A 23,366-nucleotide genomic window follows, 5' to 3' on the forward strand; every position below is an offset into this window, starting at 1 on the left:
ATCCCCATATATACCTACTGTATATACCCACATTTATATATGCCCCTATATAACACCTTATAGATATAGTCTCAATATATACCCGTGTATATAACCCCATATACATATACTTTCCATATATACCGCCTATATATACCCCCCTATATATACTCTCCATATATAAACCCTTATAGTTTCCACATATCCCCCTCCCCATATATACACCTCCCCTTACATAGCCCCTATATATACCCCCATTTACCCCCAGTCCTGTCCCACAGGGGAGGTGGAGGTAATGGGGGGGACCCCCTGGTGGGGGTGCTGCCAGGTGAGAGTTTATGGGGTCCCTCGGGGGGGGTGGGGGGAGCACCCCCATGGACCCCCCCACGTTGCTCTTTGGAGTCACCAAATTACCCCCAGGGACCCCAAATTAGCCCTAGGGATGCCCAAAATGCCCCAGGGACTCCAAAACTGCCCCAGGGAAACACAAACTACCCCAGGGTCCTCTCAACATATACCAGGAACCCAAAAATTAACCCCAGGGACTCCAGAAGTGCCCCTGGGACCCCCCAAATTTCCCAAGGGATCCCCAGCTTCCCCAGGGAATCCCCAAACTACCCCCAAGGACCCCCAACATCCCCAGGGACCCACAAACTGCCCCCAAGCACCCCAAATTACCCCCAGGGACCCCAAAACTGCCACAGGGACCACAAAACTGCCCCTAAAGCCCTTTGAACTATCTTCAGGGATCCCCAAAACTACCCCAGGGACCCCCAAACAGTCCCTAAGGTCCGTTGAGTTGCTTCCAGGGACCCTACATTAGCCCAGGGTCTCACAAAAACACCCTAAGCCCCCTCGACCTACCCCCAGGGACCCACCAACTGGCCCAGGAGCCCCAAAGTGCCCCAGGGACCACACAATTGCAAAGGGACTCCAAAACTACCCCCAGTGACAAGCAAACTGCCTCAGGGACCCCCAAATTACACCCACAGACCTCCCCAAACTGCCCCAGGGACCCCAAAACTGCCATGGAACCCCCCAGCTTCCCCAGTGACTCCCAACATCTCCAGGGAGCCCCAGATTACACCAAACTACCCCAGAGATCCCACAAACTGCCCCCAGGGACTTGCAGATTAGTCTCAGAGACACCCTAAACTGCACCAGGGACCCCCAACGTCCCCAGGGACACCAAACTTCCCCTAGGAATCCCAACAGATACCCAACTGCCCCAGGGATGCCCAGAATTACCACAGGGCCTCCACAAATCACCCCCCAACATCCCCCAAATCCTATCGCCCCTATATCCCCCCCTCCTCCACCTGCTAAAGAACCCATCCCCAACTAGCCCCCACCCTACCCCCCGGATCCCCATCCTCCCCCATAAGCAGTGACTGGGAGGAAGACCCCAAAGATGAAGATTTATGGGTGGAGCTGAAAAGGCTGCGGGAAATGAAGTTGGAGGTCACAGGGACGTTTTGGGGAGACCCACACAGTATTGAACCATCTCCGTCCTCTTGCTGGGCTCAGTGTCTGTACTGGGGGAACATCCAGACCTGCATGGGCTCACACATGCCCACACCCTGGCAGACGCCAGAGCAGGGCTGTCTGCAAACCCTCACGGGGGCCATGGCCAAGGCAGGGAAGGGGTCGGGTGCTGGGGTGGGCAGTCAAAGCTGGGTGGCTGCAGGGGAATGAGGCACTGAGGTCGCTTGTGGGAACTGTGCCGGGAGGATGTTTCCCCAGCCCTGAATGCACCCTGTCCCAAGTTGGTGTTTGCACAGCAGAGGTCTAGGGCCACATGTGGGGATGCAGGTGTGGGCCAGCCCAGGGACAGGGACAGGGATCTCAACAAAAGCCACGATGCTCCAAGAACCTCCCACACTGATGGAAACCCTAAATTGCCCTCAATCCCCAGCCAGGCACGGCTGTCACCCCAGTCAGTGCGATTGCTGTGGAGACCCAAGAGACATGCTGGGCTGGGAGGTGCAGGGCAGCCAGGACTGACCCCAGCACTCCCAGGAACCTCTCTGCAGCCACAGCAGCTCTCCACAGCTGGGACAAGACTCGCTGATGCTCTCTCCATGGCCAGGGGTCTCTTGGGGCTGTAGCCACTGGCACTGCCTGCTGGGAACCCCAGACCTAGTTCTGAGCCCCAGTGCCCTGCACCACAGCTCTTAGCACCTCCCTTCCCATGCCACCATCCTCTCTCAGGAGCACCACCAAGGGCATTACTCCCTGACCAGGTATGCAGAGGAGCTGCTGGAGGTCTTCTCTGCTCACCCTTTCTGACCAAAACCCTGCCTCAGTGTCAGCCCACAGGCACCACCACATTCCCTCTGTGTTAGGTGCTGGGTGTCTCCACATGCCCTCCTCTGAGCCCAGGCAGGGACCCCCAGGGTGTCTCTCTGCTCACAGCTGGCCACAATGCCTGGCTGTGCAGTCACAGGGGATCCTGGTGTTGCCACACTTGGAGAGAAGGTTGTGGTTGTCCTTGCTTACAGTAGGCATGAGGGTGTGTCTGGCAGTCAGGAAGGAAAGACAAGGACAAGAGACAATGTGGACAAGAAGCAGGCAAGGAAATTTCAAATGAGGTTTAAGGAAAAAATGCATACATTTATAGTTGATTAGTACTGGGTCCGCGGTCCAGGCATTCTCAAAACTCAAGTGGGAAAAGCACTCACCAACCTGATCTAACGGACAAGCTCTCAGAGCAGAGCGTAGCACTGGACACCTCCACTGGTTCCTTCTGACTCTTCTTGGCGGCACCTCTGGAGATGGCCTAGTCTAGTCTAGAGCGGGATGCCCAATACAGGCTCCAGCTGGATTTTGAATATCTCCATGCATGGAAACTCCACAACCTCTCTGGACAACCTGTTCCAGTAATCAACCACCCTCACAGATGAAAGGTGTTTTCTTGTGTTGAGATGGAAGTTCCTGTGCTTCCCTTGCCACCCGTTGTCTGTCACTGGGCACCACAGAGAAAAGCCTGGCTACCTCTTCTTCATTCCCTCCCATCAGGTATTGATACACATGGACAAGATCCCCATGAGCCTTCCCTCTCCAGGGTAAACAGGCCCAGCTCTCTCAGCCTCTCCTCCTGAAGGATGCTTGTGTGCCTTCATCATCTTTGTGGCCCTTTGCTGGACTCCCTCCAGTCACTCCATGTCTCTCTTGTACTGGGCAGCCCAGCACTGGACACAGCACTCCACACGTGGCTTCAGCAGTGCTGACTAGAGGGGAAGGATCACATCTCTCCACCTGCTGGCAAACCTCTCCTGAACGCAGCCCAGGAGGCTGTTGGCCTGCTTTGCCACACAGCCGCACTGCTGGCTCGTGGCCAGCTTGTTAGCCACCACGACCCCCTGATCCTTCTCTAGAAACCTGCTTTCCAGGCAGTCAGCCCCCAGCCCCCAGTACTGGTCCATGCCGTTATGCCTGCCCAGGGGCAGGACTTTGTCTTTCCCTTCGTTGAACTTGACGAGCTTCCTCTCTGCCCACTTCTCCAGCCTGCCCACGTCCTTCTGAGCGGCAGTGCAACCAGCCGCTCTACCAGCCACTCCTCCCAGTTCTGTATCATCCACAAACCTGCTCACGATGCCCCTGGTCCCATCCTCCAGGACTCCAATCAAAGGCTGTATAGAACGGGACCCATATCAACCCCTGGGCTACACCCCTGGTGATTATCCTCCAGCTGGACTTTGTGCCACTGGACACAGCCTTCTGGGATTCAGGCACTTTTCCATCCATCTCATTTTCCACTTCTCTAGTCCATACTTGCTCAGTTTGTCTACAGGGGTATCATGGAGAGCCAGGCTGACAGCTCCCTGCATCCTCCTTCTTGCCCTGCTTAAAGATAGGGTTTACATTTGCTTTCTTCCAGTCCTCAGGAACCTTGCCCAATCCCCATGACCTTTCCAACATGATGTCAAGTGGCCTTGCAATGACATCAGCCATCTTCCTCAGCACTCACCAGTGCATCCCCTCAGGTCCCAAGGACTTATGCACGTGCACATTCTTTAAATGTTCCCTAACCTGGGTAAGTTGCACCAAGGGTAAGTCTTCCTTGCCCTGCCTCTGGTCTTGGGGGCCTGGCATTCCTGCAGGTTGGTCTTCCCAGTAAACTCAGAGAGGAAGAAGGCATGGCTCTTTCTTGGCCCTTTCTGTGCTGTTTGTCACCAGGGCCCCTAGCCCATCTAGCAGCAGGCCCACATTTTCCCGAGCCTTCCTTTTGCTGCTGGTGTCGTTCTTAAACCCTTTCTTCATGCCCTTCATGTCCAGATTGAATTACCAGATGAGATCGAGATGGACTTTGCCTTTCCTAACACTCTCACTGAATGGTTGGGAGGTTCATGGTGCCCTCCAGAAGCCTCCTGAGTGTCTTGTGCCCTGCTGTGCTGCCTCTCAGGCAGACATCTGACTGGGTAATGTCCCCCATGAGGACCAGGGACTGCAAATGAGAACCTGCTTCTACTTCTCTGAAGAAAACCTCATCTGCTGCTTCTTCTTAATATGGTTGGTCCATAGCAGACACCACCTACAATGTTATCCACGTTGCTCTGCCCACTAATCCTCATCCATCAGCTCTCATCTGGCTCATCACCTGGCACTAGGAAGAGCTCCATCCTGTCCTTCTGCTCACTCACATACAGGACAACTTCCCCTCCTCACCGACCTGCCCCGTCCTTCCTAAAGAGACTGCTTCCATCCATGGCTACCCTCCAGTGATGTGAGCTATGTGGCTGTATCTTGGGTACCTAAGTGAGATTATAGCTCAGGAATTGCCCACACTGTGTGCATTCCTGTCAAGACACATCAGAGGTGTGCCCAGCCATGCTGATTTCCCTGCTGGAGAAATGAGATTGAGGGCTACTTAACAGGTGCCCACAAACAGCCCTGGTTGAACCCTTTGCTTCACCTCCAACTTCCTTCTTCCATGTTTCCCCCAGCCCAGGTTCTTCCCTTTGGTCATCCTCCAACCCTCCCACACAAGAAGCCCACCTCTGTTTTCCCTTTGCCCACTGGCCCTGGCTTTGCTTGCCTGGTGCCCTCTGTTGGTGTGTCTGGGATGGCTGCATTGCAAATTCTTACTTTGGTCTGCAAGTCTGTTAGACTAGGACCTTCTTTTATTATCCGTCTTGTCCTGCAGTTCCTCATGCTGTCATCTTGTTAGAGGCACCACAGGACAGGGTGGCCAACAGAAACCTCACCAAGTTTTACAAGGAGAAGTGGCCAGTCCTGCATCAGGAGCAGAATAACCCCATGTATCAAGGCAAGCATGGAGCTGACCAGCTGAGGAGTGAGCCTGAGGAGAAGGCGTGGTTGCTACAAGGGATGCTATAGGAAGCCAGTGCAGCATGTTGACCACGAATCAGGCCAGCTGCATATGGGGCTGAATTAGGAGGAGTGTGGCCACCCAGAGAAGGGGAGTTAGCTCCTCCCTTGACTCAGCAGGAGTGTGGCCACATCTGAACTAATCTGTGCTGGGGTGGGGCTCCATGTTCTGCAGGAGTGGGGAGGACCTGGAGAAGGTGCAGAGGACATCTGCCAAGATGGGGTGAAGGGGCTGAATCCCATGACTTGTGTGCAGAGGCTGAGGGACCTGGGCTGCTTTGGCCTCCTGATGTAGAGGCCAAGGACAATGTTGTCATGGCCTGCAGCTGCTTGAAGGGTGCTTTCAGAGAGGATGAAGATTTCCTTTGTAGAGGAAACAGCACGAGAAAGGAGAAGGTTTGGAGTCTGAGCCTGGGCATGAGGAAAAAGGAAATGTCACTTGAAGGGTAGTGCTGTGGTGCAACCGGGCACTGGGGGTGGTGGTGTTTGTCTGTGTTACAAATGCCCTGGGGCACCTTCCCCAGCTGTCCATGCCACCAAAGACAACAGACCAGCCTCCTCTCTCCTGTGTCTGCAAGTCTCCGCTGCCTTCCACAAGCCCTGACTCTGCACCAGCAACCCCCTGGTGTGAGTCCTCACCCTGCATGGTCAGGCAGCTCAGCTAACTTCAGTGCGTTCCTCTCCCAAGTAGTTTCCACCACAGCCCTGTCCCTATCTGGTGTTCCCCAGCACTTCCCTCCCCTACCCATCTATCTCTGTCCAGCCCAGAAAAGCAGCCCATTCTGGGCTGACCCCATGGCAGTGCCCACTGATGGGTACTGCAAAGCTCTGCACACTCAACCCCACAGCCCCAGCCCCTCTGAAGCTCACAGTAGCTCCTGCCAGAGAGGCAGAGAGGTGTCTCAGTCCCAGGGCTGAGGGCCAGCCATGGCATGAGGAGATGGAGGCCAGTGTCTGCTCCTGTCTCCAAGACAGCCTTATTGTCCACGGCCAGCAAACCCCTCTGTGCCAGCCCCACTCCCAGGAAAAGGCTCCTGGCCCAGGGCATCCTCAGGCTGCTCCAGCCACCCAAGCAATAGAGAAGCCTGCCCGAGCTGGTGCATTCAGAAATAGATATCTCTTTGTCATTTATTCCCTCCTAGAAGCACAGAGTTGCTGCTTTCTCTTCTCCAGACATGTCCCTGCCCCCAGAGAGCCTTTCACCATGGAAGTTTGTCCATGCTGGCCTGACTTGCCGCTCCTTCCTCCTCCCTGTGCCCTCCACAGGGTCCCACGCTGTTGGTATTGCTCTGCAGAGCGAGCGGGCTGTGGTGCCTGAAAGCCATGGGGTGACATTCCCAGGCAGATCCCTGTTGATCATTCACCATCTCGGGTGGAACTGGGCACCCACAGGTGAAGGCTCAGCCCAGGCCCATTCTCTAACACATTGCCCCATGCCCTCCTCCCCTCATCCCATGGGGAGAACCCAAGCAAAGCAGCACGGCCTTGTGGGGGCAATTTCTTCAGCCTGAGCTCAGCTTTGGAAGAAGAGCCCAACCTCCAGACACCACCATGAGGAAATCCCCTTTTATTACAGAGGTGCGACACGAGAAGCCAGCTGTACCATTGTGCCAGACACACGTGAACAGCCCTCTGGGTCAGACAGGCTGGGTTCATGCCTCTGGGGAAGTGGAGTGGATGCAGACACGGACAAACATGGTCATCACAGATAAAGTGGCCAAAGCACAGGAGGTTCCCAAGATGAATTTGAAATCACTTCTGAAGAGACGTGAGCAGGCTATTGCTGCTGAGAAAGAGCTGATTGAATCAGCTTCTTCAATGTGTCTTTAAGCTCCTGGTTCGTCATGCTGTAGATGAGGGGGTTCACAGCTGGAGGCACTACTGAGTACAGAACTGCCACCAGCATATCCAGCAATGGGGAGGAGATGGAGGGGGGCTTCAGGTAGGCAACCATGACAGTGCTAATAAACAAAGAGACCACGGCCAGGTGAGGGAGGCACATGGAAAACGCTTTGTGTCGTCCCTGCTCAGAGGGGATCTTCAGCACTGCCCTGAAGATCTGCACATAGGACAGCACAATGAAAACAAAACACACAAAATCCACAAATATACTAACCACAATAACCCACACTTCCCAGAGGTAAGCATCTGAGCAGGAGAGCTTGAGGATCTGGGGGATTTCACAGAAGAACTGGTCTAGGGCATTGCCTTGGCAGAGAGGTATTGAAAATGTATTGGCAGTGTGGAGTAGAGCATATACGAAACCACTGGCCCAGGCAGCTGCTGCCATGTGGACACAAGCTCTGCTGCCTACGAGGGTCCCGTAGTGCAGGGGTTTGCAAATGGCAATGTAGCGGTCATAGGACATGATGGTGAGGAGAGAAAACTCTGCTGAAATGAAAAAGACAAACAGAAAGACCTGGGCAGCACATCCCAGGTAGGAGATGGCCTTGCTGTCCCACAAGGTATTGGCCATGGCTTTGGGGACAGTGGTGGAAATGGAGGCCAGGTCGAGGAGAGAGAGGTTGAGGAGGAAGAAGTACATGGGGGTGTGAAGGTGATGGTTGCAGACTACAGCGGTGATGATGAGTCCATTGCCCAGGAGGGCAGCCAGGTAGATGCCCAGGAAGAGCCAGAAGTGCAAGAGCTGCAGCTCCCGTGTGTCCATGAATGCCAGGAGAAGGAACTCGGTGATAGAGCTGCTATTGGATATTTGCTGTCTCCAGGCATGGGGACCCGTGCAAAGAGGAAAAGTCATTGACAAGTTAGGGGAGACTTTTCTGAGCAAAACCAAAGCCATTTCCTGCAGACTTTGCTCTTGCTACACACCTCACCCCCACATTTCCCTTTCCTAGGACACCTTCCTTCAGCTCCATGGCTGAGGCTCTGGTTTGGTGCTGGTTGAATGTGGCGTGAGGAGCTGGGCCTCTGGCCACTGGCTGCTCAGGTGTCAGCCCTGCTCTGCAGCAGTGAGTTCATGGGAATGGTGGAAGCAGCGGCCAGTCCTGGTGTTCAACTTTGTCACATGAAACCACCCATAACAGAAGGGCTTGTCAGCATCTGAATCCCAGTGCTAAGGAATGAAGATTGCAGAAAGCAGACTGAAATTTGTTGTGTTTGGGTTTTTTTTTAAATTTGGGGGAAATTTTTATATTATACCCCCCATCTGATTTGAGGATTGTACTGGGATATCCTAGTATTTCTGTTGCCCTCAGGGAGAACTGAGTGAATCCTGCAAGGCAAGAGGATTGCCATTGGATTAGAGCAGTTGAGGGGACCTGGTCTGTCCTTCAGACCGAGATGCCTTGGGATTGCACCTTTCTGAGACTGAGGGCGATCACAGTGCTCTGTTTGCGTGAAAAGCCAGCAGACACTGCTGAGAGCAGAGGGATCCACTGCAGACTGCTAAATGTCTCACCCTTTCTCAACATCTCAGCAACCCACTTCTACTCAAGGACACACACGGCTCATTTCATCAAACCAACAGCATTTCCTTGGTCATAGCAGCACTGTGCTTATAGATGGGGCTTTCAGATAACACAAAGATGCTATGGAACAGATTTGCATTCTTGAGGGCAGATCACAGCATGGAAAGATACCAAAAGGAGATACGTAAGTTTTTCCATGATGGTATGTCACTAAGGGAAAACCAGCTCATTCCCCAGCCCCACAGGCTGCATTGCCCACAGCCTCACAGATGAGAGGATAGCTGGGACACTTGTTCCCATGGACACACCTGCACAAAAGGACCCACAAGATCAGTGTGTGACTCTGCAGCTGAAACGCCCATCCCCAGAGAGCCTGACAGCAAGAACAGGATAACAACAGCAATAACACAGACAAGTGGAGAAACAAGGAAAAATACAGTGAGGGTCTGGCTGAGAGAGGCGAGGGGAGAGGCAGCCGGGCACTCAGGACAGCGTTGCCCTTACCCAGCTGTGCACGCCACCTCCCAGACACCAACATTGCCAGGCAGTTGGTGTCAGCCCCTGTGCTCTGCAGAGGGAAGTGGGCATGTGGCTGGAGAGCTGCAGCACGGCTCTGCTGGAGCTGTGGCTGCAGAGGAGGTGGTTCATGCCTTGGACCCCACTGCCCTGAGGGCAGAGGCTTTGCTGGGTGGGAGAGGAGGCAAGGGGGCTTGCTCAGAGGAAGGGGTCTGTGATGGAGGGGATGTTACGGAGTTTTCTGAATTCTCCTTCTACAACAAATCTGGTTTAAGTTTCCTCTCCTTCCCTGATCATAACCCTGCTGCCTGGAGATTTTCCTCCTGGGAAGTGATTCCCTGGGCCATGTCTTTTCCCTGTCAGCACTCACAGACCCCATCCCAACCTCTGTGCACTCACCTTGGCCCTACAGAAACCTGCCTGTTTGCAGGGCACTGCCTGGGCACGTGTTCCTCTTTGGAGGTTCAAAAGGGCTGGTGAGAACAGCCCTGACGGGTCCAGCAAACGTGATGCTGGTTCTGTCCATAGGCAGAGGAGTGGCTGAAGGCAGTTTAGGAGGCTATTAGCAGACCTGCTGAGCCCTCATATTTACAGCTCAGAAGTCTCAATGACTTGTCCAAGCTTGACAGGTCCTTTTCTATTTCTCTTTCCTGCCCCTACCCCTGCTCCTGTTCCCTGCCCTCCAAGTAGGAAACTGACAATAGACTCAGGAAGTCTCTTTCTAGGAAACTCTGCCTTGACCTTCCTCTTGAAACACCCCCTTGGAAGTTTCCTAGTGGTGATCTGGAGCTGTGAGCAGCCCTGAGTGATGCAGCAGAAGGACCCTGCCCTGCCAGAAGTTGTTCCTTCCACCCACAGCTTCTTTCTGCAGTGCCATGGGGAGCTCCCCGGGCAGGCTGAGTGCTGACCCTGGCAGGCGGCAGAGTCCCTGCCCGGGCACACAGCCCTCTGGGGCACAGGGACTCTGAAGGACAACCCTGGGCACCTTGGCTGCACACACACATTCACAGCCCTGCAGCTGTCCCTGGTAGAAGGCAGCTGTGATGCCCTGTCCCTCTGATGGTGCAGCAGGGAAGCCCTGCTCTGCAGCATGTCCTCCTCTACGCTAGAGGAACCGTGGAAGTCCTCCTGACTGTGGGATGTGCCAGCTTTTGGAGATCCTTCCACAAACTGCAGATACATTGCCTTTCATGCAGGTACTTACCATGTAGAGGGCTGTGAAGATTTCTCCCCCAGCAAGCTCTCAACTTTCCACACAGCCCAGACTGCCTTTAAGCTCTCTCTGCCCTGCTCCTCTCCCCTCGGTGCCTGCAGGCTGTGCCCTCAGCCCTGCTGTGCTTTGCAGAGCTGCTGCTCCTGGGCAGAGCTGTCTCTCTGCAGCTCTGCCCACTTGCCATGAGCTCCCTCTGTCCCAGGAGCCCAGCCCAGCTCAGCAGCAGAGGACCAGCCCAAGGTAGCAATTTCTCTGCCCCCTCCGGGTTCCCTTGATTTGTGGCTGGGGCTCCAGGGGAACCTACTGTGGAACAAGCTGAAGGAATCACTGATGTTCCCTCTCTCAGCTGGGGTGAGACACTTCGTTCCAGCAGTGGCATTTCTCTGCTCAGAGACAGAGTTGGGTCGAAATATCAACTTTTCTTGGCCCATCATTAGACAGGACAGCCAGACAGACACAGGCAGGGATCTCTTTTTGCCCTGCTGAGGGAAGGGATTCAGCTGAGTCAGTCAAGGCATCCTCTCCTTGGTTTGTAGTCCTGGGGCTGGAAGGGGACTCAGCTCCCTGCCATGCACACCACCAACCCACAGGAGGTGGGATGCCTCTTGCCTCTCTTCAGGTGGTCATTCAATAGACGCCTGCATTTGAGCTCCTTCTCTCAGCTCCCATGGAAATTAATGGTGATGGAGGCCAGGAGTGAGCTGTTCAGATGCAATTGTGTGGTGACATTTGAGGGGCCAGAGGTGGTCAAAGATATGTGCAGGTAATAGAGACAGATCGAAGATAGGTGCAGGCAGATGTAGAGACAGGACACCACCTGGGGGCATCTTCTTGGAGGCCCTTGGGAGTTTCCTGTGGCCAACTGAAATGACAGCTGATGCCCAAATTAAGGGCAACTGAACCTGTCCCCACTCATTATGTTCAGGGTGGCCTATATCCATATGATGGAATGAAGTCATATGCCATATGAGAGCCCAGTCTCACTCTTCCTTCTTCTCCATCTGTTGGATTTACTAGGTCTCCACTCACTGCATTGGCAGTTGCCTCATGTTCATCCCCACATTGCCTTTCAGAATTCAGGGTATCTACTCACTTTAATGTTCCAATCCAGTCCCACAGAGCTCCCTGAGATGCCAGGGCTGGCAGGGACAGCACAGGACCTGCAGGAAAGCAATTCCCACTCAGGGCGGGTGCACGACAGACAGCCTTGACGGCATTGCAGGGAGTGCGATTGATGCCTGTGTGCCAGGGACTGTTGCCATCAGTCAGAGGCATTGGTCATCAGATGCCTTCGGAGAAGCAAGGTCTGTCTTTTCTCTGGCACAACAGCTGCATGCATTGCCTGAACACAAAGCACCCCACACTGGGGTCTTTACTCACTCCCTTGAGGATTCCATCAAGGAACAGACCAATGATTTTAACAGTGTGCCTGCATACATCTTGTCTTCAAGGACAGCATAATCCAAGCACAGACATGCTTCCTATCAAAACTTAGTTGAAACTCAAAAGGGCATTCAAGGGCATTAAGATGAGCTGTTGCTACCTCAGGAACAGCTAAAGAAGAGTCAGAAATACTGTGAGACCACTGCTACATTTAGTAAGAGTAGGTGTAGATAGATGTGAGCTACTCTACGTCCTCTTTGCCTCAGTTCCCACCAGCGAGGTCTCCCAGGCCTTTCTGCTTTGAGGCAGAACTCTGGAGGAGAACAACCAGCAGTGGATGGGGATCAAGCCAGGGGTTACTTGAGCAAACTCCACCCTTACCACTCCATGGCACTGGAGGGGCTGCATCCAAAGGTGCTGAGAGAATGTTTTTCACCACTGGTTCATTATAATTGGAGTAAGAAAGGCACTCAGACTCTGTGAGATATCATTTAAAATGCTGTTCATCACCACTAACACTATAAAGAGAGAATCATGCAGATAATCTCAGGTCCCTTTTAGATGGTGGGACCCCAGGTGGTGTAGCATTGAACAGGCCTCTGACCCACCCGCAGCATGCCATGCGGACCCCACCCATAGAAGACATTCCCCTGTTTGGATCATTCAAGCTGCTGTAGGAATTTCTTGGCAAAAAAGAACTCTTCTCATCATCTCTACAGTCTAACAGAACTGATGTTCTCATGAGAAATTCTTGCTGCCTTGTTAGCTACAGGCAAGGCCACGCAGGAGGCGTAAGGGCCAGTACTGAGGGCCAGGCTCCTGTGAGACAATGTGTTCCTGAAGTTGTCCTGCGGCCAAGGGCTCTGTTCTGCACAGCACAGGCGTGAAGGCCAGGCTGTACGTGCAGTGCCGCACAGCTCAATGGACAATGGTCTTCTGGTCAGGGTCACAGCTCAGGTTTGCCTGTTAGAAGTCTGCACTCCACCCTGGTGCCAGAGCTGAGCTGCTGCGGTCCAAATGTACATAGGCAGGAGGAGGTGGATCACAGGCAGGAGGAGCTGGAGCCCCATGGCTTGTCACACAATTGTGACGGTTTTGGATTAAATGAGATGTGGTGGGACTGCTTGCTCATATGGGGTTCTGCAATGGAGGAACGCAGGCTCCGCTGGAGAGACTGGCAGGCAGGATGAGTATGGGGGATGCCCCCCGTGTTGAGGGGATGGCCCCTGTGTTCTCTTCCTGTGGAGGAGGACAACCAGCGGTGGATGGGAATCAACTCAAGGGTGACTTGAGCAAACTCAACAGAAATGGAGATGGGTTTTTTGACCAGATCCCTGAACGCAAGTATTGGTACGCCATGACACCTGAGATTCCCTTTTTTTGGTCCAGAGGAGTATGATGCTGTTGTGCATGGAGTGATGCACTTCACTCGTAAAAGAGAAGCAAAAAAGTACTTGATTGATATAAAACAGTGCATAGAGGCCAGGATGAAACTGTCAGGGAGACCCTGCTGTTGAGTCCTGAGGTTCAGAAAGGACCCCCTTGCTTCCTAAACTCCTTCTCAGAGAGGAGTCTAGGTGCGGCTAGTTCCAGTCTTTGTGTCAGACTTGGTTAATGATCCATGTCTAAAGGATTATATATGCACAATCAATCCTTTCTATCGCTTATTTAAGATTGCAATATTTAGCATGCTATTCGTCACTAACCAAGTATCTGTTGCAGCAAGGAATCTCTCAGTGTCGAGGACTAACCTTAAGAGGCATCCCTACTCAAGGGGAGATCCTGGTGTGCAGCCCGCTGCCATGCAGGAGAGCTCCAAGGGCTCTTGGGCTGCTCACTATTTATGGGGGTAAGATGATTGACTCATAGTCACATTTGCATACCAACCACAGATTTTAGTTTCTTTACTGTGGTTAGGTGGGCGCATTGCGCAATAACCCCTGGCTATTGTGTTGTTACCCGTTTCCCGAATCCACTTTGAGTCAGATGCAGCCATCGTGAGCACATGCATGTATTACGACTGCCACTCCTGGTTATCATTTGAGCAGGGTTACAGGAGATAAAGGTCAGGTTGGGGGGCCGGGGGGGTAACACACCATCACACTGCACCCCATGCCTATAGTCAATTCATCTTATTCTCTACAGCGTGGTGGTACAGTCACCTCTTGCCGCTGTGCCATAAATAGTATATAAATAATTTATGCCTTTCAGACCCAGAGTAACTAGATAGTGAAGTATTGCTCTTTGCTATGTATTAGCTTGTATGTTTTGGGTGGTTGGAGTTGGGTTATTTGTTTTATCCTGTAGACACATCAGTGTTAGTTAGTAAAATCACAATGGGGTGAAGCATGAGATTAAAAACTCCCGTTGCTGTTGGTGACCATCCAAGAAGAGTTTCCCACCAATGGTGTTCCCCATCCTTCTTCACTCTTTCCAAGACATGGAATATCTCTTCTGTGTCATGATGAGCGGTGATCAGAGGTTTGTGGCCATTGTTTCACATGCATTCTAGCAGTTGACACAGGTCATCGTGTTGTAGTATTTTCTTCACCAATGTAAGATTCATTCTGATGAGGGCAGGCAATAAATCGTGACTCAATGTATAATTAGATCATAACAGTTGATAAGACCTAACAGGAGCTGAATAACTGAAGTCACATCCCATCATTTTTGAAAAGTTACAAACACAAATATGTGAGCGATCGCTTGTATCTACACTAATGTTATCTAGGAATATAAAATCACAAAGAATGCTCATACAAAGACTATTGATGGGGTAAGATGATTTACTCATAGTCATATTTACGTACCAACCACAGATTCTAGTTTCTGCAGGGCGTGCATTGCACAATAGCCCTCGGCTATTGTGTTCTTATCTGTCTCCTGAATTCACTTTGAGTCGGATGCAGCCATCATGCGCAGATGCATCCATTGTGACCACCAGTGCTAGTTATCACTGGAGCAGGGTTACAGGAGACAAAGGTTGGGGGCGGGGGAAGCAGGGTAGGCCAAAGCATCCCAGTGGAGACAAGTGATTGCTCTGCCTTGAGTAGAAAAGGAAGCCTGGACAATTGCACCCAAGCTGTCCAGTGCTGGGGAGAATGAGAAATGAGTAGGTCTGGATACTGTAGAGGCTGCAAAGGACGTGCTCCTGCAACCCAGAGATGGTGGGATGAATGCAGATTTGGCTATTCAAAAGAGAGTATTTCATTCACTTTTTCTCTTTGCTTCCCTCTGTGAATTGAGGCAACTTGTGACTTCAGCATGGGACTTGCTGTGTGCCAAGACGGAATATGGACAAACAGAGTCGGAAGCAGGGAGTGCTTTTGGGTTTCTTGGGATCTGTGCTTGACACAAAAATGCGTTTTCTATAGGTCTAAGGCTATCCACTGTGGAGAGTGGACTTCAGGGGAAGTAATGTGCACTTAATAGACAGCAGAGGAGTGCATTTTATTTTTTATTGCACCATGCCTTCCTTTGGTTTTGTCTTTTGGCAATTAAGAAACATCCTTCTGTGTCTGGGTGCAGCTCGTTCCCCAAGTAAAGCAGGTGGAAACTGGTGCCAATGGGCTGAAACATGCAGCTACAGACTGTAGTGGAGAAAGCTCAGATGTGAACAAAGGTGCTGTAAATCCCAGGTGCCTGATGAGAGACATGTGGGGTTGGAGGGAGGGACAAAGGTTGCCCATAGAGTGTCTGACACACAGGGTCTTGACTTCAGTCTTGAATATGTTTGCTTTCAATGTCATTTGGAGATTGCTATTGCCCTTAACGCGTAAGCAGACAAATGAAGAAAAGGGGAAGAAAATGAAATCCTTTCTTTCTGTTTTTCACTATTGAAATCTTTTCACTTCTGAAATCTCTCTAATTAACCACATAAGACCTGGGGAATGAAGAAAATTATGCCCAGAGAGTTGGCTTCTTAGGGCATTTTGTATGTGAATGAGCCCTGTGGTGCCAAGTTCCTGAACTGCAGATGCTAAAAGTGGAACGAACTGGCCTCTAGAGAAATAAAAGTCAGCAGCAAACCTCCAAGTTTCTGAAGGTGTTAGCAGTCCTCAGTGAGAGCCATCACTGAAGAGACCATGGAGGGAATGAGCAGACAAATCTCCCGCTGTTGCCCCCATAATCCAAGGGGAATTGAAGTTGGGCCAGAGCATTGATCTGCTTGAGAGTAGGAAGGCTCTGCAGAGGGACCCGGGCAGGCTTTATCAATGGGCTGAGGCCAATTGTATGAGGTTCAACAACGCTAAGTGCTGGGTCCTGCACTTGGGTCACAACAACCCCATGCAATGCTCCAGGCTTGGGGAAGGGTGGCTGGAAAGATGCCTGGTGGAGAAGGACTTGGGGGCGTTGGTCGATAGCCAGCTGAATATGAGGCGGCACTGTGCCCAGGTAGCCAAGAAGGCCAAGAGCATCCTGGCTTGTGTCAGAAATAGTGTGGCCAGCAGGACTAGGGAAGTGATCATCATTTTGTGATCGGCACTGTTAAGGCTGCAGCTCAAATACTGTGTTCACTTTTGGGCCCCTCACTACAAGAAAGACATTGAGGTGCTGGAGCGTGTCCAAAGAGCAACGAAGCTGGTGAAGGGTCTGGAGCACAAGTGTGACGACGAGCGGCTGAGGGAACTGGGGTTCCTTAGTCTGGAGAAAAGGAGGCTGAGGGGAGACCTTCTCGCTCTCTACAGCTACCTGAAAGGAGGTTGTAGTGAAGTGGGTCTCATTCTCTTCTCCCAAGTAACAAGTGACAGGACAAGAGGAAATGGCCTCAAGTTGCACCAGGGGAAGTTTAGATTGGGCATTAGGAAAAATTTCTTCACCGAAAGGGTTGTCAAGCATTGGAACAGTCTGCCCAGGGAAGTGGTTGAGTCACCACCCCTGGAGGTATTTAGAAGACATGCAGAGGTGGTGCTTAGGGACAGGGTTTAGTGGTGGACATGGCAATGCTAGGTTAACACCTGGACCTGATGATCTTAAAGGTCTTTTCCAACCTAAATGATTCTATGTTGCTATCATTCTATGATTCTACTTTTTGCCCATCCCTCTGGCCTGGCTATGCCCTTTGGGATGGCAGCCGTGCCCTCCAGTGTACTGTCTCCTCTCCTCAATATCGTTTCATCTACAAGTGCTATGAAAAAGAACTCTCTCATCTCCTCCAGATCATTAAAACCACGTTAAATAGGGCAAGTGGCAGGACAGACCCTCGCAGGAGCCTTCTAGCTAGGTGCCTCCAGGCAGACTACCACACATTGACCACATCCCTCTGAGCCCCACCAGCCATCTGGTTATTTACCCCTCCTCTTATGCACCCATGCAGGCCATAATACCCTAACGTGGGCACAAGAATACTGTGGGGGATGATGTTGAAAACTTCACTGACTTCCAGGTTAAAAGACAAGCACTGCTCTCCCTGTGTCCAGCCAGCCTGTTCTTTCATTCCCGAAAGCAAAGAGGATGGCAAGACACAAGCTGCCCTGGGTCAAACCAGTCAGCTTCTTTTTGAGACACCCAGAAATGGGATCTGAGTGGACACACTCTGGGGCACAGCCTTGAGTTTCACTGCTCCTCCGCTGGGCATTTTGGAAAGGTGCATGCAATGTTTGGGTTCTGCCAGTCATCAGGGAGTCCCCCCAGTCTCCATGACCTTATAAAGGTGACGGAGAGTGTCCTCACTGTGAGATTGGCTTGCCCTCTCAGCTCCCTGGGATGCCTCCCCTCCTGTCCTGGAAAGGATTGCATTTGCTCAAGCAACCCCTGACTTGATCCACATCCACCGCTGGCTGATCTCCTCCAGAGTCCTGCCCTGAGTCACAGAGGCCTGAGAGACCTTGCTGGGGAAGACTGAGGCAAAGAGGATAACAGAGAATCTCACAGTTATCTACACCTGCTCTTACAAAACTCAGCAGTGGCCACACAGTATCTTTGTTTCTGCTTTAACTGTTCCTGAAGTAGTAAACACTCATTACGGTGCCCTTGAATTGCCTTTCAAGTTTAGTTTGAGTTGCGATCTGGACTATTGCTGAGCTTGGAGGATGCTGCCCTTGAAGACCAGCTGTACTGAGCTTTGCCACCATGTCACAGCTCTGTCTCCCACAGTCACAGCTCCAGCTCATCCTGTCTGTGCCCCTGTCTGAGGGCATTGCTGCACATTTGAGCTGAAGCACCCCAGCTGTGGCACCAGGCAAGCTCATACTTGCCCTAAGGAAACCTGTTACCAAGTGTCCAAGACCCCATGTGTGCAAAGGCTTTGCTTCAGAGCAGAGACATGGCATGGACAAAAGACAGCTGAATGTCTTTTTATTCCTAGGACTACAAACCCAGAACGTAATGAGAAACCCAGAATGAAATGACAAACCCAGAATGAAATGCCTAAATTCACTCAATTGAAGACATTTCCCAGCTTGCAGAAATTAGATCCCTGCCTGTCACCTTCCAGGTGTCCTGCCTAATGATGGAACAAAAAAAAAAGGTGATTCTCATGCCTGACTCTTTTCCCAATAGGAGAAATGACACTGCTGGAAAAAAGTGCCTCTCCCCAGTTGAGGGAAGGAACCATCAGTGGTTCCTTCAGCCTGTTTCACAGCAGGTTCCCCTGGAGCCCCAGGGACACCTGGAGGGAGGCCAGAGGGGGCAGAGGAAGTGCTGCCTTGGGCTGGTCCTCTGCTGCTGAGCTGGGCCGGGCTCCTGGGACAGAGGAAGTTCATGGCAAGTGGCAGAGCTGCAGAGAGACAGCTCTGCCCAGGAGCAGCAGCTCTGCAAAGCGCAGCAGGGCTGAGGGCACTGCCTGCAGACACCGAGGGGGGAGGAGCAGGGCAGAGAGAGCTTAAAGGCAGTCATGAGTGGGAAGATGGCTGAGACCTCACTGGAGGAGAGATCTTCAAAGCCCCCTACATGGTAAGTCTCTGGATGCAAGGCAATGTACCTTGTGTTCCTGCAGGGATCTCCCAAAGCTGGCACATCCCACAGCCTATGGGGTCTTTCAGGAGGACTCTTACAGTTTCTGTAGTGTAGAGGAGGAGGATGTGCTCCAGAGCAGGGCTTCTCTGCTGCACTGTCCAAAGGACAGGCCATGATGGCTGCCTTCTCCCAGGGACAGCTGCAGGCTGTGAATCTGGGTGTGCAGCCAGGGCTGCCCACAGCAGGGTTCCAGCACCCCAGGGGGCTGTGATCTGGGGCAGGGACTCTGCTGCCTGCCAGGGTCAGCACTCAGCATGCCCGGGGACCTCCCCACGGTGTTGTGGGGAGAAGCTGTGCATGGAAGGGGCGACCCCAGGCAAGGCAGGGTTCTTCTGCTGTTGAGAGGGCGCTGCGTGGGACAGCGCTGCTATCAGATCCAGGTCATGCCCAGGTCATATCCGAGGGGACTTGTCATGAGTACGGTCAGGGCAGGGTTTCCTGCTTGAGTCTGTGTTTTCCTGAATCTGTGCTTCCACTTTTCTCTGGCTTGGCTTGGTGGGAATGGAAACTCAGCTGTGTGGGCTAGAGAAGGGGCTGAGACTCCTAAACCATCACCCTGGGGTTTACTAGGAACCTCAGCAAGTGCCTTCACCCCCCACCAGCCTACAGATAAAACCAGCATCACCTTTCCAGTTTCATCAGGGTTTGTGTAACCTGCTCGTTGGTCCCTGCACACACACACAGAGGCTGCAGGGCAGAGCTGGGCACACAGGGGCTGGGATCGGGGCTGTGAGCACTGGCAGGGAGGAGAGATGGGGCCAGAGAAACAGGTCCCAGCTGGGACAGCTCCAGGCAGTAGAGACATGGGCAAGGAGGGAGCGAAATAGGAAGCAAAACCCTGCTGCAGGGGAGATATGGGCACCTCCCGGCCATGCCCTGCAGTGCAGATGCCTTCCCTGAGCAACACCCCTCTTGTCTCCTCTCCCACCTAGCAAAGCCCTCGGCCAGCCCGTGGGGTCGAGGGTGTTAGTTACCCCCTCGTTCATCTGCCAGCAGAAGAGATGAAGTGCATTTCTCCTGCCATGTGCCCGTTTCCTGCTGAGCAGGGGCTGAAGGGGACTGCCCTGCATTATCAACATCTGGGAGGGGTTGTGCAGTGCTGGGTAAGGCAAAGGCTTTCCTGAGTGCCCCTCTGCCTCTCTGGTGGCTCCCTCAGCTGCTCCTGGTGTTGATGTGAGGCTCTCTGGGAAGAGTAGTTTCAGCTGCAGAGTCAGGCACTGATCTTGGGGGTCCTCCCATTCACATGTGTTTAAGGCAATGAGGTGTCCAGCTTTCCTCTAACCTGTGAAGCTCTGGGCAATGCAGTCTGGGAGGCTAGGAAATGAGCTGGGTTTCCCCTCACCAGATGGCATCATTAGTACACTTGGCTGTCTCTTTGGGGTGTCCTTCCAAACTGTCAGATGCCTTCCAGGATGCACAATGAGCCACGTGTGCCTTTGGCTACAAATGGGGTGCTAAGTCCTTGAGAAAGGGGAAGACATGTAGTGGTCTGCAGTGGATGCCTCTGCTCTCACCAGTGTCTGGTGACTCTTCAGGATAGCGTGGGAGTGTGATCACCCTCCATCTCAGAAAGGTGCGAGCACTGACCAGCACCCCTCACTCTTCGCTGAACCACCGGCAATCCTCTTGCCTTGTAGGACTCCTTCTGTTCTATTCTCCCTGAGTGCAGCAGAAATGCTGAGGGGTTCTGACATCCAAACACACTCCTCACGGGAGATGGAGGGGAGCTGTGAAAATAAAAATAACCTCTCCAACTGCCTTCTGCCATCCCCATTCCTTAGCACTGGCAGCGCAGATGCAGACAAGCTCTTCTGTTTTGGGAGCAGTTTCCTGTGACAAAGTCAAAAACTAGCACTGGCTCCTGCCCCCACCGTTCCCATGCACTCACTGCTGCAGAGCAGGGCTGACGCCTCGGCTGCCAGCACACAAAGCCCCTGCTCCTCACCACACACTGAACCAGCACCAACCAGAGCTCCAGCCAGAGAGCTGAAGGAAGGTCTGCTAGAAAGACAAAAGGGTGGTGGTGTGCAGCAGGGGAGGATTTCTGAGAAATGGCTTTGATTTTGCTCTGAGAAGTCTCGCCTATTGTCTCACCGCCTTTTCCTCCTTGGACAGGTGCCCATGCCCAGAAGGAGCAAATGTCCAGTGCCAGCTCCATCACTGAATTCCTCCTCCTGGCATTCGCAGACACACGGGAGCTGCAGCTCCTACACTTCTGGCTCTTCCTGGGCATCTACCTGGCTGCCCTCCTGGGCAACGGTCTCATCATCACCACCGTAGCCTGTGACCACCACCTCCACACCCCCATGTACTTCTTCCTTCTCAACCTCTCCCTCCTCGACCTGGCCTCCATTTCCACCACTGTCCCCAAAGCCATGGCCAATTCCCTGTGGGACACCAGGGCCATCTCCTACCTGGCATGTGCTGCCCAGGTCTTTCTGTTTGTCTTCTTGATGTCAGCAGAGTTTTCTCTTCTCACCATCATGTCCTACGACCGCTACGTTGACATTTGCAAGCCCCTGCACTACGGGACCCTCCTGGACAGCAAAGCTTGTGTCCACATGGCAGCAGCTGCCTGGGGCAGTGGTTTCCTCTATGCTGTGCTGCACACTGCCAATACATTTTCAATACCTCTCTGCCAAGGCAATGCCCTGGACCAGTTCTTCTGTGAAATCCCCCAGATCCTCAAGGTCTCCTGCTCAGATGCTTACCTCCGAGAAGTGTGGGTTATTGTGGTTAGTCTCTTAGTAGCACTTGGCTGTTTTGTTTTCATTGTGCTGTCCTATGTGCAGATCTTCAGGGCTGTGCTGAGGATCCCCTCTGAGCAGGGACAGCACAAGGCCTTTGCATGTGCCTCCCTCACCTGGCCGTGGTCTCCCTCTTTCTAAGCACTGCCATGGTTGCCTACCTGAATGCACCCTTTATCTCCTCCCTATCCCTCAATGTGGTGGTGGCAGTTCTGTATTCGGTGGTGCCTCCAGCAGTCAACCCCCTCATCTACAGCTTCAGAGACAAGGAGCTCAAGGATGCGGTTTTGAAACTGATGATGGGATGTTTTTCTAAAGCAATAAACTGTCCTTTTCTGGATGCGTATCACTCATAATGGATGTCATTACAGGCTCAGCCTGTCTTCTGGAGGTTTTGGTGGTGGTGGTGGAGGGGTTTTTGCTCTGTTTTACATGTGATAATGTGCACAAAGAAATGTCTTTATTCATGCCATTTCTAATTCTGTATCTATCTTTGTAGTGTTACCTACAGACTGTTGAAAAGACTGTTGAAATAAGAGCCATGTTCTCTGTGTTTTTTTTAAAAAATAAAGGACCCTGCAGCAACTTCTTCAGCTGAGATCCTTTTTCTGAGACTTGTTTTGGTGCTGCAGTGGCAGAGCCTGCATGCAGAGGTGGAGGGCAAAAGAGTCCTGGCCCAGCAGCACTGCCAGGGAGCACCAGCGCTTGCTCTTTCTGCAGCTGTTCTCTTTTACATTCCACACTCTCTTTCTGAGCCCCTGTGTGGAGGTAAGGAAGGCTTGCTCTTGCAGCTTGGTCACAGTCCTTTTGGGTGGCAGTCCTGTGATTGCACGCAGTGACAGGCAATGGGCACTTCCTTGGCAGAGCTGACCTCCATAACAGAGTTTCCATCACCCAAGGGGATCTCCTGATGGCAGTGCCTGAAAGCTGACTTTTTCTTCCAAAGCTTCTCTCAAGAACAAGCCCAGGGAAGTGCCCTCAAGAGGAAAACACGATTGAACAGCTAAATTGTTTGAGTATCCAGGGTGGGAGCATGCGGCAGTGTCCTTGCACAGCCAGACCTCCTGGGGGAGAGAGGCAGGACCAGCAGAACAGGCTCTGGTCTGTGCCCATGCTCACTGTACACCCCAGGGAAGCTGCCCCAAGGCAACCGTCCCAGACCAGCCCATAACAATCACCATTTCCAGCACCGGACTCTCAGCCCTGCTCATACAGGTTGTTTATCCCTCCACAGTGCAACACTGCATGACTAGCTCAGAAGTCCATGTTTGTGTTGTACAGACGGAAGATCATGGAGCAGATCCTCCTGGAAGACATCTCAAAACCTATGGAAGAGAGGGAGGTGATTAGAGGCAGCCAACAAGGCTTCACAAAGGGCAAATGTGCCCGGCTTATCTGGCGGCCTTCTACCATGGAGTAACTGCATCAGTGGACAAGGCAAGAGCTACGGATATCATCTACCTAGGCTTCTGTATGTCCTTTGATATGGTCCCGCACAACATTCTTGCTGCTAAATTGGAAAGGCATGGGTTTGATGGATGGACTGTTAGATGGAGAAGGAAATGGCTAGCTGAGCACATGCAAACAGTGTCATGGTTTAGACCCAGCTGGCAACTAAACACCACACAGCTGCTCGCTCACTCCCCCCCCCAGTGGGATGGGGGAGAGAATCTGAAGAACAAAAGTAAGAAAACTCATGGGTTCACATAGAACAGTTTAAGAATTGGAATAAAATAATAGTAATAATAACAATTAATTGTAATGAGAAGGAAAACAACAAGAGAGAGAGAGGAACAAAACATAAGGAATGAA

At 52.3% G+C, this 23,366-nt stretch overlaps 2 protein-coding genes and 1 pseudogene across 2 annotated transcripts in view; 1 reads left to right on the forward strand and 2 right to left on the reverse strand.

Moving 5' to 3' along the window:
* Positions 1–23,366, reverse strand: part of LOC142403568 (scavenger receptor cysteine-rich domain-containing group B protein-like) — a 138,552-nt gene that overhangs the window by 13,912 nt on the left and 101,274 nt on the right. The gene's annotated exons all lie outside the window — the stretch shown is intronic.
* LOC142403640 (olfactory receptor 14A16-like) lies at positions 7,088–8,110 on the reverse strand. The gene has a single exon (XM_075489871.1). The coding sequence runs from the start codon at positions 8,108–8,110 to the stop codon at positions 7,088–7,090; it is 1,023 nt and encodes a 340-aa protein (XP_075345986.1).
* On the forward strand, positions 18,686–21,910 carry LOC142403549 (olfactory receptor 14A16-like; annotated as a pseudogene).

The sequence above is a fragment of the Mycteria americana genome, unplaced genomic scaffold, assembly GCF_035582795.1.
Source record: "Mycteria americana isolate JAX WOST 10 ecotype Jacksonville Zoo and Gardens unplaced genomic scaffold, USCA_MyAme_1.0 Scaffold_39, whole genome shotgun sequence".
Taxonomy (NCBI): domain Eukaryota; kingdom Metazoa; phylum Chordata; class Aves; order Ciconiiformes; family Ciconiidae; genus Mycteria; species Mycteria americana.